Source organism: Propithecus coquereli, unplaced genomic scaffold (assembly GCF_000956105.1).
Source record: "Propithecus coquereli isolate 6110/MARCELLA unplaced genomic scaffold, Pcoq_1.0 Scaffold5, whole genome shotgun sequence".
Taxonomy (NCBI): domain Eukaryota; kingdom Metazoa; phylum Chordata; class Mammalia; order Primates; family Indriidae; genus Propithecus; species Propithecus coquereli.
Genome location: NW_012150840.1, coordinates 10390781 through 10406111, shown reverse-complemented (window position 1 = coordinate 10406111; position 15331 = coordinate 10390781). Strand labels below are relative to the sequence as shown.

The following is a 15331-nucleotide window of genomic DNA, read 5'->3' as shown; positions in this document are numbered from 1 at the left end:
AATATAATAGACGCAATGTGGATACAAGTCCTGTATCAGATATGTAGTTTGTAAATATTTTCTCCCTGCCTGCAGTTTTTTATTCTCTTAACAGAGTTTTTTGCAGAGGACATTTTAAAGTTCAATTTAATTATTTCTTTTATTTTTTGGATTATGTTTTCGGTGGTGACGATTTTCTCCTATGGTTTCTTCTAAAAGTTTTAATAGCTTTACATTTTACATTTAAGTCTATGATCCATTTTGAATAAATTTTTGTATAAAGTGGTTTAGGTTGAGAGGTTGGGGTATTTATTTACTGGTTTTGTTTGTTTGTTGTTTGTTTGGTCTATGGATGTCCAATTGCTACAGCACCATTTGTTAAAAGTACTGTCCTTCCTCCATTGAATTGTTTTCACACCTCTGTCAAAGATCAGTTGGCTCTATTTGCGTGGATCCATTTCTGGATTCTCTATTCTGTTCCATTGATTTATGTGTCTCTTCCTCCACTGATACCACACTGTCTTGATTACTGTAGCTTTATACATCTTATAATCAGGTAAAATGATTCTTCCCACTTTATTTTTCTTTTTAAAAATTGTTTTAGCTATTCTATTCCCATTGCCTTTCCACAGAAATTTGAAAATAAGCAGCCCTTGAATCTCACATGTTTCTTTCTGCAGGCACAGGGTCCATGCAATGGGACCTTAGAGTGACACTTTCTGGGCCATTACTGCAGAAGACACATGGCGCTCAGAGTCGGAGATAAGGGGTCATAAGTGGCCCCGAGGCCTGTCCATCCACGTGCCCATATCCGTGGCTTTCTCCAAGTTGCTGTGCCGCTCATGGAACTTAGCTCACTCAGGCAACGGACAGCGAGCAAAAGAATGTATTCTCACTGGCCTGACGTGCTCTGAGCCCTCTCATCTGGACTTCATGGGCCCCGCAAAGGTACCAGTCACAGGTCTAAAGAACTTGGCCATAGGCTATGCTCATCTCAGGCAGCCTCCTCCAGGGGTCTTGGGCTCTCACTACAGGAGCTATCAGCTAGGGCTATTTCAGGGAGGGGGGCCACCTGCCTTCTCTCCCCTGCAGAGGTGACAACTTCCCGGAGGTTCTAGAAGTCTGTTGCTCCCCTGGAAGGCTTTACCTCCACCCAAAGACAACCTCCATAATAAAAAGTTAAGAACAATTAGAATGTGAGGTCCACTAAGTGAGGCCAAGACTCTTACTGTTTTACTCACTACTGGGTCCTCAGTAACTAGGACAAGCCTAGTTACATTTGAAAGCTGTCCACAAATATGTGTTGAATAAAAGAACTGTGTATAAAATACCAATGGTTACTAATACCACAAGGGACTTGAATGAATCTATAACTAGGAGGCTTTCAGATCCCTAAATCTCATTTTCTCTCCAGTCCTCGGAGATGGGGATATGGCGGGGATTCAAACTCTTAGTGTAGTAGTCTTCGTGCACAAACTTTCCTTCAAAGACCCCAGAATAAGGGCCAAGCTGGAGGTGGTGGAGTGGATGGAGCCAAGCTGGATGAGCAGTGAACCGCTGGAGGGAGGAAGGCCCCATGCACGCGTGAGCACTCAAGCACACTCGTACACACCCCTTTTGAAACTGATCTTTGCAAAGCTGGTATAGTGACATGCCAGGCTTGGTCATCGAGGTGGCTCGGAGCACCAGAAAGCAGCAGCAACATGCATGGAGAACACAAAAGAGCTGCCTCTCATGGGCTTGGAGCTGGATACGCATGGTTCTATTTCAGCAGGCACAGAATCAGAGCGAGTGTTTCTTCCCAGGGAAAGGCAACGTGAGCAGAAGCCAACACCACAGAGGTCATCAGCTGCCCACCTCCATCCAAATCCAGCCCAGGCTGGTAGGTGATCAAACCTTTGCCATCCGATGGCAATGTTGAGAGATCGACTACTGATCCAGCACCCCTCCCCACCATGGGTGCCAGGGAAAGAGAAAAAAAATGTAGCTGGGAAGAGGCTGGAGTCTTGTGAGCTGGAATTACATTCCACGTGTGAAATGACCCTTGACAGCCAGCCCAGCACACCTTGGCCAGGCTCAGGGCCATGAAGCACCCCTTTCAGGTGTGCTAACACTTCATGAGGGAGGAGGCTGGGGGCCACATGGTCCCCTTTGAGATGCATGCCCACTATTAACCCTGCCCTAAGCTTGCCCCTCCGGGCTGCTTGATACGTCACTTGAGCGACAAGGTCTCCAAATTGGCACAAACCTGTAGACCTGGCTCCATGAGAGAGTCTAAAATTAGAGACACAGACAGGGACCTTGGAGAAATAAATGTGACTCACTCTTTACTTGGAGCACATCTATGGAATAGCCAGCGGGAGATTTTCAAAATAAGTCTCTTCAAATTAATGATGGGTTGGATTTTGGAAGTTCTGCCCTTCTCCATGACTGGCTTGACAATACAGAAGCCCATGCAGGAAATTTAAGCAGCATTCATTAATGTTTTTATTTTTCTCTCACTTTCCTTAAACAACTAACTCCCAGATCTCTTACAAGGAAAAAGCAAAGGGCAGAAAACTGCTGATGACCCTAAACTTTCACTTGCCATTTATCACAGCATCACCCCAGGGCTCTGCGACTCTGGGCACTCAGCAGACAAAAGCTCCCAGAGAACTGCCAGAAACCATTTCACAAGTGATGAAGGCCGGGCCCAGCCCCTGACTTTGTGCTCAGTTATCCTGGGAGCTCCTCAAATCACCTGCAGTAATTAGCATCAAGACCCCAAAAAGAGGCAAGGTGGGAAAACCCACAGGCCTTGGTGCCGTCAGGTGAAGCTGCCCAGGACAAGTTCCTGACCCCTAAATACATTTTGCTTCCGAGCTACTTTCCTTCAGACCACTTCAATGAAAACCAAAACGTAACCTATATCTCTACCTCTGCAGCCTTCAACTGTTTTAGCCGCAGATTTTCAGGGCTAAAGGGGCTGTGTGGGGCCCTCTTCCTCTGCTCAGATATTCCTCTGTAGTAGGAACAAAACATGTGTGATCATAATAAAACACATGTGAATGCACGTGCACACCAGCCCCGGCACACACACCCTCACATCTCTCTCCAAGGGCCAAGACCAGAGGAGGAGGAGGGGAGGGGGCAGCCAGGATGGGATTGTCCCAGATCAATGGATATTTGAAACTCAAACACATGGCCCAGGACCCACACCGCATGTGTTAATTACCACACATGTGCCCATAAAGGAGTCCGTTAAACACAAGGGGCCCAAAGAACAGAGTGAGGAGAGGACATTCCAAGGGATTAAGTAAATAGTCTGAAGTTCTGACCTCCCGCCCCTCCTGGAACATGTGCATCTGGGTAAGATAACAGCCTCCTCCTCCCTCCCCCACCTCTGTCCTCGGGCCCCACACCTGCGGACCCAGGAACCGCGGCAACCCAGGCCTCCCACCCGGGCCAAGCGGCTGTGACCTGCTACCGCCTGGCCTCCCTCTCTCCTTCCTCCCTCCACTATCTCTCTGGGCCTCCTCCCCTAGCCTCCTTTCGCTCTGCCTTTCTCCTTCTCTCCTTCAGAGACCAATTCCTGGCTGGCAACCAGACTCTCCGTGGTCGCACAATACGTCTTTTCATTCCTTCCAGGCAGAGAGAACCGATCCTCTGAGCCCTGTCAGTGGAGCACATTCAAAAAGGCAAGAGGGTAGAGAAAGAAAAGGCCAGGTCCGGTCCTTGCCCAACTCCCCACCCCCTCACACCCCAGACCTCTGGCCTCATCTCCTTTCTAGCCATACCCCTCCCCCTGGCCATACCCCTCCCCCTACACAAGGGTCCAGGCCCAGCATCTCTTTGCAGCAGGCAGGGAGATAGATGCTTTCTAGGAGAACCCTCATGCGGGCACGAGCTCAGACAAGGGGCCTTTGTGTCTTCCCACCTGCTGCCCTCCAGAGCACATTCCATTCTTAAGTGGCAGCTGAAAGAGGAACCTTGGCGAGTCGACACAGGATATTACAAATGCCCTCTCACACCCTGTCCCCATTCAAACCTCAGCTTCCTGGACAGGTGTGGCTTCAGGTGGCCCTTCCTACAGGTGGCCCAAATCTGCTCTTCACTGCACTGCCCACAGCAGACAAAGAGGAGAGGATCCAGGGCCTAATCGGAGCCTCCAAAGCAAAGGGAAAGAGTGGCCACTGGGTACAATTCAAGACTCCAGGGGAGAGCGAGTCCCAGAATTCCCCACCGGGGAATTTTCAATTCCTGTCCTGACCTGTGCACCAAAGAGGAAGCCTCTGCAGAACCATCTGGGAGGAAGGAACCAGCCGGGGCAGGGGAGTGAAAAGCTGGGAACTGACAGCCACTCATCCCTCCAAGATGAGGCGTCAGATTCCCCCTCCTTTCCTGCATCACCCTTGGAGGAATCATGCTCTGGCCACTGACCCTAGAGCTAAAAAGGAGCAAAGCCTGCTCACTGCTGTTTATTGTAAACTGACATCCCCAGTCCCTCTGCCCTCTTCCTGCTGGACCAATGAGAGCCTGGGATGTCCACAGGTCTGTCTCACATTGTTATCCACAAGGTGCAAAGCAACATCGACCTGGCAGGACTTCTCTGTCCAGTTTAAGAACCGAAATCCCAGGGATGGGATTTTGATGGGATTTTTTGGTGTGTATGCCTTATTCAGCATCATATATTCAGCTCCCCTTGGCGGGTGGGAGAGGGGGAGTGGAAATCTGGGTGGTCAGTTTCACATAACTGACAGTTTTTCTTTCCTACCCCCAGGACCTCATACTCAGGAACAAAGGCGATGTTCCTGAAGATTTCAGCTGCAACAAGCAAAACTGAAGGCAACTTCCTTTCCCAGCCCAGTAAAAAAGCACCATTCGGTGTTGATTTCAGGTCTTTGCAGACCCTTCTCCCCATTCTCCCACTTGGGAGGGAACCAGCAACACTCATGGCTGTCCCCTCCTGCCCTGGGAAGGACCTGAAAAGATACTTGTTCCTTCCTTGTCACCCACTTACCCATTTTTGCCCAGGGCAAGAGGAGCAGCCCATCCGGCCCACTAGTCCATGTTTTCTGGTGGGTGGTGGCATCACCATGTTCCACTTCCACATCTTCTCAGAGAACCTGCCTCTTGGGGCAGCTGGTTCTCCAGATTCTTATTTCCTGCATTCAGAGCAAGTGTCTTTGCCTCTTCTTCCTATCCCCATGGCATAAGCATCGAGGGCAGGGCTCAGGGCCTTGCCTTGGTCCTCCTGCAACTACGTGTGTAGGATAAACCTGTGACCTTCACAATGACCCTCAGCAGGCCCAACTCTCCACAGGGACTCTGATGAGCATGTAGTTCCCAAGGCCTTACTGATGCAGGCGGGAAGCCTCAAATTCAGCCTGAGATGGGAGTTCTGCGGTACTTGCACGTGGGATGGAATGCATAGCTGCTTTCCATGCAACCACCAGCTCTCTGTGTGCATGCCGTCCTGGAGGTCAGTAGCAGTGAATCTTAGGCCTCAAACTGTCTTCCACACAGAAAATTATGATCAGCATATTCCAGAGACCTATACTGCTCATGTTGACTTGTCCACTAAACAGTGGTCACTCAGACAAATGTTGGCTACATAATTTGTAGAGCCCAGTGTAAAATGAAAATGCACAATCCTTTGTTCAAAAAGCAGGAGAAAAGTGCCTTTATAGGCCCTTAAAGTTTTATCCTCTTTTCCATTGACTTTGTCATGGTGTTTTTTAATTTGCTATTTAATGTTGTTCTAGGTCAAGAAAAATTAAAATTTTAAGCGTGCTATGGAAGCCACATAGCACGCATCACGAAAGGTATATACTAACGGGTGACAAGGTTGAGCAGTGGACACTCACATTACACACATCTCCTGTGTTCATGCACATCTTTGTTGTCCCACTGGACTCAAAGACACAGTGATTCAGTATTTCAGGATAACAGCTACACAGTTCATATGCCCTAGCATGGACTCAGTGAAGAGAATCTGGATGTGCAGGACCAGTGATGAAGGAGAATTCGTGGGGAAAAACCAGCTCCAACAGGTTTACAAAACAAGAGAGCCAGGGGCAGACGTGAGCCCCTCTACCTTCCTCATTCTCTTTGGTTTACTTCTGGCTATGCTGGTCGTCTATTGACAGAGCTGCCCAGGGAACCAAGATTCTCAGGGCTCACTTTCTAAAGGTCCCTGCCAGCTCTGGGCTCTAGACTCACCCACCTTCCTCGGAAATTCTGGGAGCATAGGCTCCGTCACTGTGTGAGCCTTACTTACCTCCGGTGCTTCTAGGAGGAATCACAGAATAAGGATGGAGAAGACTTGCGGGGAGCACCTGGAGCTTTCACCCCAGCCAGGCTCCGAATATCTTTTCTAAGAACGCCTGTTCAGACTGGCTCGAGAAGCAAACATTTAGATAAAGCATAAAACTCCACTCACCTTTCCTTCCTGAGTTACCCTGGCTCAAGGGCTTGTCGGTGACTGAACCTTGGGTGAGAAGGGAAACAAAAACATAGCCATTCAGAACGCTTTGCAGTTGGTTTCTTTCAAAGAGTTGGCAGAGCCTGATGTTATGAGCATACGGTCGTTTTTTGCATTGTATACACATCTAGGGATATTATATACAAAGTTAGTGCCTGTACACATGTCGAGTGGGGTTTGTTTAACATCAATGTCACTGATAACCCAGCACTGTGGAGACGAACTATGATTTCCAGGTTCCCCGGCAGCAGTCTTAACCAGATTTTTACAAAATTCCACATTCATGTAACTCCCCTGTTGAACATTCCAATATCTGTCCCTCACCTTCGCACCCCACCTCCCTGACTTCTCATCAGCTCCATGTTCTGAACCATATGAAGTCACCAGGGCCAAGTGAAAAGAGCCCCGTTCCCCACCCTCCACCCCCACCCCATACTGCAAACTCAATGATTGACATCCCTTGCTTGGTTAGGACAGGAAATCAGCAATTTTCCATCTGCATTAAGTAGAAAATTGTTGGCCCAATTGTACTGAATGGGCCAAAATAGTCTGAGGCATGGAAACAATTTTCTAGACACAGCCTGTTCCTCAAGGAGGGGGCAGCATGTGTGTTTGGCCAAACATTTGCAGATCCTGGGATGGCATGTGCTCCCCATCCTCCAGTCCCGGCCCTGTGGCACCTGTCCTCTCCATGAAGCCCAGCCCCACACATACAGGCTATAGCCAGCTCACCCATGGAAGGGCATCTATGGAGTCCCACTAACAAAAGAAAAGAAAGAATTGATATTTCCCTAATCCATATCACACTCCTTCTCCATATACCACTTTTGTGAGAATTCAATTACATTACCTTGCATGGCTTGTTTCTAGTGCATTTGTTTGCTTTAAATGAGACTTTCCAGGTCATTCGCAAGGAGGGCTAATTCCTGCCCCTCCCCACCCCAACCCCAATTAAGGTTTCCAGTTTCCATGTAAACCACAAATAAAGTAAACTTCCCTTTTTGGCCTGCAAATTTTTGGTTTCCTGATGTAGTTTCTTACTGCCCTTTCCACTTACTTTTCTCTTTATAAAGCACGGCAAGTAGAAATGAATAAACTTTGTAAAAATAAATTAATTAATTAAAAAGGGGGAAAGTTACAATAGCAAGACCACTAGACTTTGGAATTTCCCATAGGTTTTAGCGTAATGCTTTATACTTTGTTTACATTTAAAATGAAAAATAAGAAAGTCAATAAAACCCATAAACACAGACATAGAGAAATATGAATCAGCTGATGGATGAGTTAGGCTTTTTTGAAAGAGGGCTGAGCCACACAGTGAATTAAGGAAGCAACTTGGAGTCCCTTCCTGTCTGAGTGGAGGTGGGCAGTGTGGGGCCTTGTAAATCTATAATCCACAATCCCATGATATTGACCTAAGAGCAAAATTTCTCTATGCTTATAAAGTCAGGAATAGAAAGGTCTTAACTTTTCCTATAGACTAACCCAATGGATCACTATAAGGCAGTGGTTTCCTAACTTGTCTAATCACCGGAATCACCTGAGAAGCTTCATAAAAATAAGGACCTCCAGACCTCCTGGATCAGTATATACAAGGGGGAGCTTGACATAAGGGTTCTTTTTAATTCCCCACACACTGCTGATGACCAGCCAGATGTAAGGGCCTGTTATAGAAGTGTTCCATTACTCTACATTACATTCTTCCAGGGTGGCAAACATGTGGCAAACAAGCCACCACTCTCCTCTCCTGTGCCCATGACAGACATCACTAATTGATCACCACAGCCTTTGATGTGGGGCTCCCATGCAGTCTCGAAATCCATCTCAATGAAGTCCTTCCAGAGCCACTAGCATCAGAATCAGCACACAAGTTAATAACTTATATGCCATCTTAGCTCTAGGGATCATAGCCAATGCTTAGGAAAAGAGCATTGGACCAGAAACCTAAACCCAAAACCAATAAATATATGCACACAGGCATATACAGATCTGCGTGTCCGCAGAATCCCCCCGACTTGGAAAAGGGCTCATAACCGCCACCAACCTTTCGAAGGTTCCCCCACAAGATACAGGAAACCAACCAAGGGGTCTCTCTCCAACCCTTTTCATTCTTCCCGCCCCTCCCTACGGTACCTGAACATACAGGAGTTTTATTCTGCACAGAAGAGCCACTGATGGGCTTTCCATCTGGGGTGACACACCAGCAGTACCCGGTGTATGTATGGCACTGCACCTGTTTAGGGAAGTGGGAAGGGAAGAAAACCGTAAGTCTTGGGTCACAACATCAGGAATCATCTCCCACACCTTTCAAAGCATCCCCCATACAGTGGAAGATCACCTTCCACCTCTCACCCCCACATCTGTCTGCAGAGTGTCTCTTACAGGTGGACCAGTCAGTCACCAGCACTGATTATGCGTTTGCTGTGTGACTCCCATGCACAGCCACAGCCATTTATCTGCTTCTTTCTTACGACTTTTCACACTTAATATCTGATATCACACTGAGATGTGACCACGGTGTTTTTCCTGAGATGATTCTCAGCAATTCCTGTACATTTTTTCCCCAAGCTCTGGTATACGCTCCCATTCAATCGTAAGAATTTCTGATCAGTGAATTAAGTTGGCAAATACAGGTTGGAATGTCACCATTGTAGGTTGATAGGCTACTTCTTTAATAAGTAGAGACAAGTAGTAAGCTTTTCTTCCTTGTCTAGCTTTTCCCAGCATCCATTCATAGATCAGCCTGATCATTGATCATATAGTTTTCCTGAGACAAGGGCACACATGGTGGGGCAAAGGCAAGAGAAAGTTAAGTCAAGTCTAGAAGCCTTGCTGCACCTTCCCCAACCCTCCATGGCCAGGTCCGCCTGCCTGGGAATGGTAAATGGAAATGAGGCTTTTTGCATCCTTCAGGGTAACTCTTCTCCCTCTTCCAATAGCTGTAACCCTACCCGCCTCCTCCCACGCCACCCGCTATCCTCTTCCCACCTGCTTTCTATACGCAGTTGCTAAACACATGCAAGGCACACTTCCCTCCTTAAAATCCCTCGGTGATTCGTCCTTGGATTCTGGATAGAGGGTAAACTCATGTGCACAGAGCCCCTGGTCCTCCATGATCTCTTCCTGTTCTATAGCCTCATTTTAACCCATGTCTGCACACACACCCTCCACTCTGGCCACAGTGAACCCTTTGATACTTCCAAATACACCCCAGTTTCTCATGATTCTGAACCTTTGCTCCAACTACTCCATTTGTCCAGAATACCACTCCCCAGCCCATCCCCAGCCCATGCCTAACCCCTCTATATTCCCACCCTCCTTCCTGATATACCTTCTCCTCAAGGCAGTCCCAGCCTCCCCTGCCTCCCTGCCCTCCTTCCTCCGATCCTCTGTTCATCCTGTATTCCCCAAATTCACAGCCCTTCCTACAGTGAGTTCTAGCTGTCAATTTGTCTGGTCCATCTCCCCCCTCGAGACTGTGACCTCAAGGACTGCATACTAGTTATTTCCACATTCCTAGCATCTAGCATAATGCCTGTCATTTATTGTGGGTGATTGATGAGTTGAATAAAGGCATGAATTATCATATTTCCTCAATTCACAGTCTCCATCAATTCTAAAAATGCAACATCAATTTAAACAGCCCCACTATATTAAATGTAGATCCCAATTACAAGATGTGTGCTAATTGCAAAGATATTAAAATGTGAAAAAATGTGCCTCTTGGAATCCAGGATGAATTGGAATCGAGGCTAGACAGTAATAGCATACAAATTGAGTGGCGAGGTATAGAGGGGAACAGAGTGAAAAGAGATCTGATAGCCTCGGTGAAATCCAAGAGTTATCACTAATGCAGAAATGCTACAGAAAGACTTCTGCTCTTGCATGGGTACGAAACACCATGATTTTCCCCAAGACAAGTTGTTTCATATGGACCTACCCACAGAAATCAGGCTAACACAAGATGGAGGGCCCTCGTTCCTACCAGTGAGGTGGCTGGGCATTAACAAGGCATTCGCCTCTCCCATCTATGCAAGGCCACTGCACTCAATGCCTTTGCCCTGCACCGTGTCCCACTCCACTTCTCATGGCCATCACTGCTACTTCAGATGCCCACCCAAGATCAATATCTTGGGCTGGGTCAGTGCTCCCTTCTGAGGAGGCCGAATGGTGGAATGGAAAAAAATCCAGACAGACCCAGGTTTGAATCCTGGTACAGACAGTTACAAACCAGATATAATACTTAGCTCTTTGAGCCCCATCTATGATACGGAGATAACAGCGTCAAACCTGGAGGGCTCTGGTCAGGACTACAGAGTGACTGCAGCAATGATGGCTCTCAGCTGTGTCAGAAACACCTGGCAAGCTGGCCTCCTCACAGGCCAGAGCTCCTCTAGTGACCTCCACGTGCTTGGGTGGGAAACACTGCTGGAAACTTGGAGTCGACCCCTTCAGATTCCATCAGCCCTGCAGGGGATGTGTTTTCCTAGAGATGATTCCTCACCAGCGGCAGCATTTTAATGGGGCCTCATTGGCTGCTTTCTCCTCCTTGGCCAATAATCACCTCTGGGAAAACCTGTCCCAGGGGCTGGGAAGCCAGGCTGACTCACTCCCAGGCCCTTGGCTCCCACAGACAAGCAGGCCTCTCTCTCCACGAGGACTGTACCCCCAAGTCTAGCACCTGAGGCTATGCCTCTGGCCGGTGCTGCACTGCTGGATTCAGGCACTGCAGAATGGGCTGCTTTGAAAGCCCCCTCCTCTGGGGCATGCACAGACCACCAGACAACGCTACTGGTGATGAAACGAAATGCATAAGAGGCTAAACCCAAAGCTTTGTTTCAGGGGATACAATCTGACCTCTGGGATCGGAGGTCCCAAGGGCCACGTTCTCACTGAGTGCCCCCATTGTATCCCTGAGGACACACGGACACCACCTCCCAGCCCCTAGCTGGCCCACAGGCAACACAGCTCCTTTCTCTCCAGGGCCCTCTGCATTTTCCTCAGTCTGGGCTACGAAGAACAGACCTCAGATTATAAAATCTTCAGGCTGGGAGCTCCTTGCAAGTCCTATAAAACTGAAATCAAATGAGGAGTTGTTGCCATGTTCCTCTGAGGCCTGGGGTACAGAGTGACAGGCACACCTACCCCAGGTGTGCTGCAGAGGCAGGACAGCCGTGAGCAAAAGAATATGGCGAAGACCCAAGCAGGTGTGACTGCAGGGACTTTGGAAGTAGCTGAGCAAAATCTCTCTGCTGAAGGAGCCCTGGGTGAATCAGCCCAGGATGCTAAATTGAGAGGTTGTTTTTAAGCTTTTCTGGGGAATTTTCAAGATGTCTTCTTGCAGAAAACAAGTCTGGGGACAGACTGTAGCCGGCCTTCTTTAACTTCCAGCTCCACCACTTCACTCCTTCTGCAGCCTTAGAAAGTTTCTTAATCAAACTAAGCCTCGAACTGTCTGCGTCTATTTAAAAAGGGAAGGTAATAATAATAATGATATTAATACCAATTTCAGTTGCTAGGAGAATTAAATCAGATAATGTAAATAAAGCACTTAGCTCACAGGGTAAGTGCCCAGTTAACCTTAGCTATTTATTTTTATTATCACTGTGTTATTTTTTAGGAAGCTAACTGTACACTCAAGAAGGCCAGAGCTAGATTATCTCATGAGGACGAAAGAACATCCTATTCTGAGCAGCCGGAGAGGAACAGGCAGTCTGAAATCAGCAAAAAGTTTGAAAAAGTTTGGGTGGAGGAAGGAGAAGTTTGTTTTCATGTAGAAACTGTTCTATTACTCTCAGAGGAGAGAAGCAAGTCTTCTTGCAGAAAAGCAATCAGGGTGTAAATTCTATGGAATCGATGATTTACATACACACAATCAAGCCATAAATTCTGCCTGGCTTAGCATCCTCCCTTGAGAACTTATTCTTCTAAATTAATAAGTAATATCCTTTTCTTCCCCTGAGAACCTCAAGTTGATCGACTCTCAGACCTAACCTATGGGAGAAACCTGGGCCAAGAGGAATTGATGAGGCGATCGGCCATTGCTAATATCTTGCAGTTCTCAAAACTCCAGGTGGTTCTGGCCCCAAAGGTACAGATACAAACCACGCCATCTGCTCCTATCCCACTTTAGCGCATCCTGGGAAGGCTGAAGTGTCAACTGATGAGATTTCCTTAAAGGACAAAAGTGTTTGCTCATCAACCTAAGTGAAGTTACTTTCTGCTTGTGCTGTAACCATACGGCTGAATGTAACTGGTGTTCCCTAAAGGTACTTTAAAACCATATGTTAGATAAGTAGGTTTCGTCTCTGGCTCATATACTTTAATATTTTTGGCAAGAAGCCCTTTACGTAAACAGCCCAGTGGTATATTTCAGGCCAAACTCTGTCCAAATTAAGACAAATCTGAAATTATTTTAAGCCTGCTAATCTTCACCATGAGCCCGACTCCTGGACACCTGAAGAATTGGGGAGACCAGGACTCCCGGCAAAGCCGCTGCGTGACCAATGGGCCAGAGGAGCAAACACCAGTTCCCAGGGGAACGCGGACCCGGGAGTGAATGGGAGGAAAGGCCGAGAAAACCAGAGGAGACAAATGGACCTTGCATACAGACAGCTACCACCCCAGGTGCCGTGTCCAGGACGGAAAACACCACCTTCTACTTTTACGACGGCTTTTCAGTGACCATCGATGATCTATGCGTTAGCTCCTGTGGGCCTCAAAGTCACCCTGTGTGCGAGTCCTTTACAGGAGAAGAACGGAGGGCAGAGGCTATTTGTTCAAAGGTCACAGCTAGTTAAGAAAGCACCGGAAATTAGAATCCCTATATCCAAATGCTCAGAAAATTTCAGATTTGACAGAGATGAGAAAAAGCCTTAGAGGTCACCAATCTAACCCACACATCTTACAAACGAGGAGACTGAGGCCCAGAGACAGAGAAGTAATATGGTTCCAGTAGCTAGTGCTGGCACATGGAAATGTCTCGGACTAGAGGGGAGGACACAGGAAGTGGTTACAACTGGAATTCTCTGGCAAATAGGTGGGGTTGAGGGGTAAATATGCTCATCAAGGAGGCAGCTGGGAGAGAGTTGTTCACTGCAGTTTGCGTGAGAGGCCTTTTCTGGAATGGACAACAGCACGGAGGCTCCACCTTCTCGCTGTCTGGCCTGCGGCCCCTTGGCTGTTCTCTGGGGCCTTCTCTGGCAGGGGTGAGACATCACCTCCCAGAGTAGCTTCTTTGTTGCTTATTCTTTAGCTCTCCTTCCTACCAAGCACCCCTACTTCCCTAGGAAACCACAGATAAAACCAGTCTCCCTGGGTGAGCCCACTTTGTTCTCTTTTTTTCCAGAAATGGGAGGCTGCAGTTCTCTCTGCCTTCGCTTCTGCTGCTGTGATAGACATGGATGAATGCAGGGGGTGGTCTGTGAGGCATGCATAGGAATTTTGGGGGATAAAGGTGTTCTCTAGCCAAATAACTCTGGAACTATTGGGTGAAACAAAGTTAAAACATTTCTTTACTGCAGAACTTCTCCTAGCCTTAAATCAGTTGATGATTTAGCTCTAAGATGCCATTTGCATCAACTCCCAAACTTATTAAACTAGGGGACCCTCCCCTAACTTTTGTGTGAGGAGCATCTCTGATGGTACTAGTGTTCTCTGAAATGTGCTGGGGAGTGAGGGAGGACGCTGCAGCATAATGAACTGCAGGGCCTTGGTGTATTGCCCTATTTCTTTGCTTTGCCCAGTCCTGCTATTAGCTTATTAAATATGAAATGTCCAATGTCCTTAAATACTAAGTTTGACAGCTGTTATCTCTGACATTTCACTTTGACACTTCTTGTTTTATTTTGATTGTGAAGGTACATCCTCAGTCTCTCAAACACATGGTTTGGCTTGTGATTATCTTTCAAATTTTTTTAGAGCAATTTTTGTGAAATCATGGATAAGATGAAAATTCATGTTATTTTCAAATATGAGTTCCATTGTCGAACCAATGCAATGAGGGCAGCTTGAAATATCAAAGAAGTGTTTGGGAAGGATGTGGCTAATGAACACATGGTACATCAATGGTTTGAGAACTTCTGTTCTGGTGATTTTAATCTTGAAAATGAACCACATGGGCAACCTGAGACCAAGGTGGATAATGATGAGCTGAAAGCTGTAGAAAAAGCAAATTCATCTTAATCTACATGTAAATTAGCAACAAGGTTTGACATTACTATTCCAACAATATTGGACCATTTGAAACAAATTGGTAAGGTAAAGAAGCTGGATAGATGGGTTCTGCATGAATTAAACAAGCGTCAGAAGAGAAATCGTCTCAAAGCTTGCCTTTCTTTGCTGTCACAACATAAAGGCGGACCATTTCTTCACCATATTTTTACTTGTGATGAAAAATGGACTCTTCTTGACAATCGCAAGTGTTCAGCACAATGGTTGGATAAAGATGAAGTGCCAAAACACAGTCCAAAACTGAATACTCATCCAAAAAAGCTGATATCTGTTTGGTGGTCCAGTGCTGGTATTATCCACTACAGCTTCATGAAACCTGATCAATCGATTACAGCAGATGTTTACTGCAACCAATTGGATGAAATCATGAGGATGCTTATGATTAAGCAGCCGAGATTGGTCACTAGAGACAGGCCAATCCTCTTGCAAGACAATGTTCAACCACATGTCGCACAAACAACGCTGCTCAAACTACAAAAGCTGGACTTGGAAACTCTCTGTTATCCACTATATTCACCAGACCTTGCACCAACTGACTGCCACTTCTTCCAGGCTTTGGGCCACTTCTTGCAAGGAAAGATATTCAATTCTCAACAAGTTGTGGAAAACGCCTTTCGCAATTTCATCACCACTCACTCTCCAGGCTTCTTTGCTGCT

At 47.0% G+C, this 15331-nt stretch overlaps 1 protein-coding gene across 3 annotated transcripts in view; it reads right to left on the bottom strand.

Annotated features, from left to right (window-relative positions):
- SMOC1 (SPARC related modular calcium binding 1) overlaps nt 1-15331 on the bottom strand; it is a 149077-nt gene that overhangs the window by 52675 nt on the left and 81071 nt on the right. For all 3 annotated transcript variants that reach the window (XM_012656229.1, XM_012656227.1, XM_012656228.1), the window contains exons 4-5: nt 8576-8675; nt 6401-6448 (exon numbers count right to left, since the gene is read on the bottom strand). In XM_012656229.1, coding sequence (XP_012511683.1) covers nt 6401-6448; nt 8576-8675 — 148 coding nt within the window. The remainder of the gene's footprint in view (nt 1-6400; nt 6449-8575; nt 8676-15331) is intronic.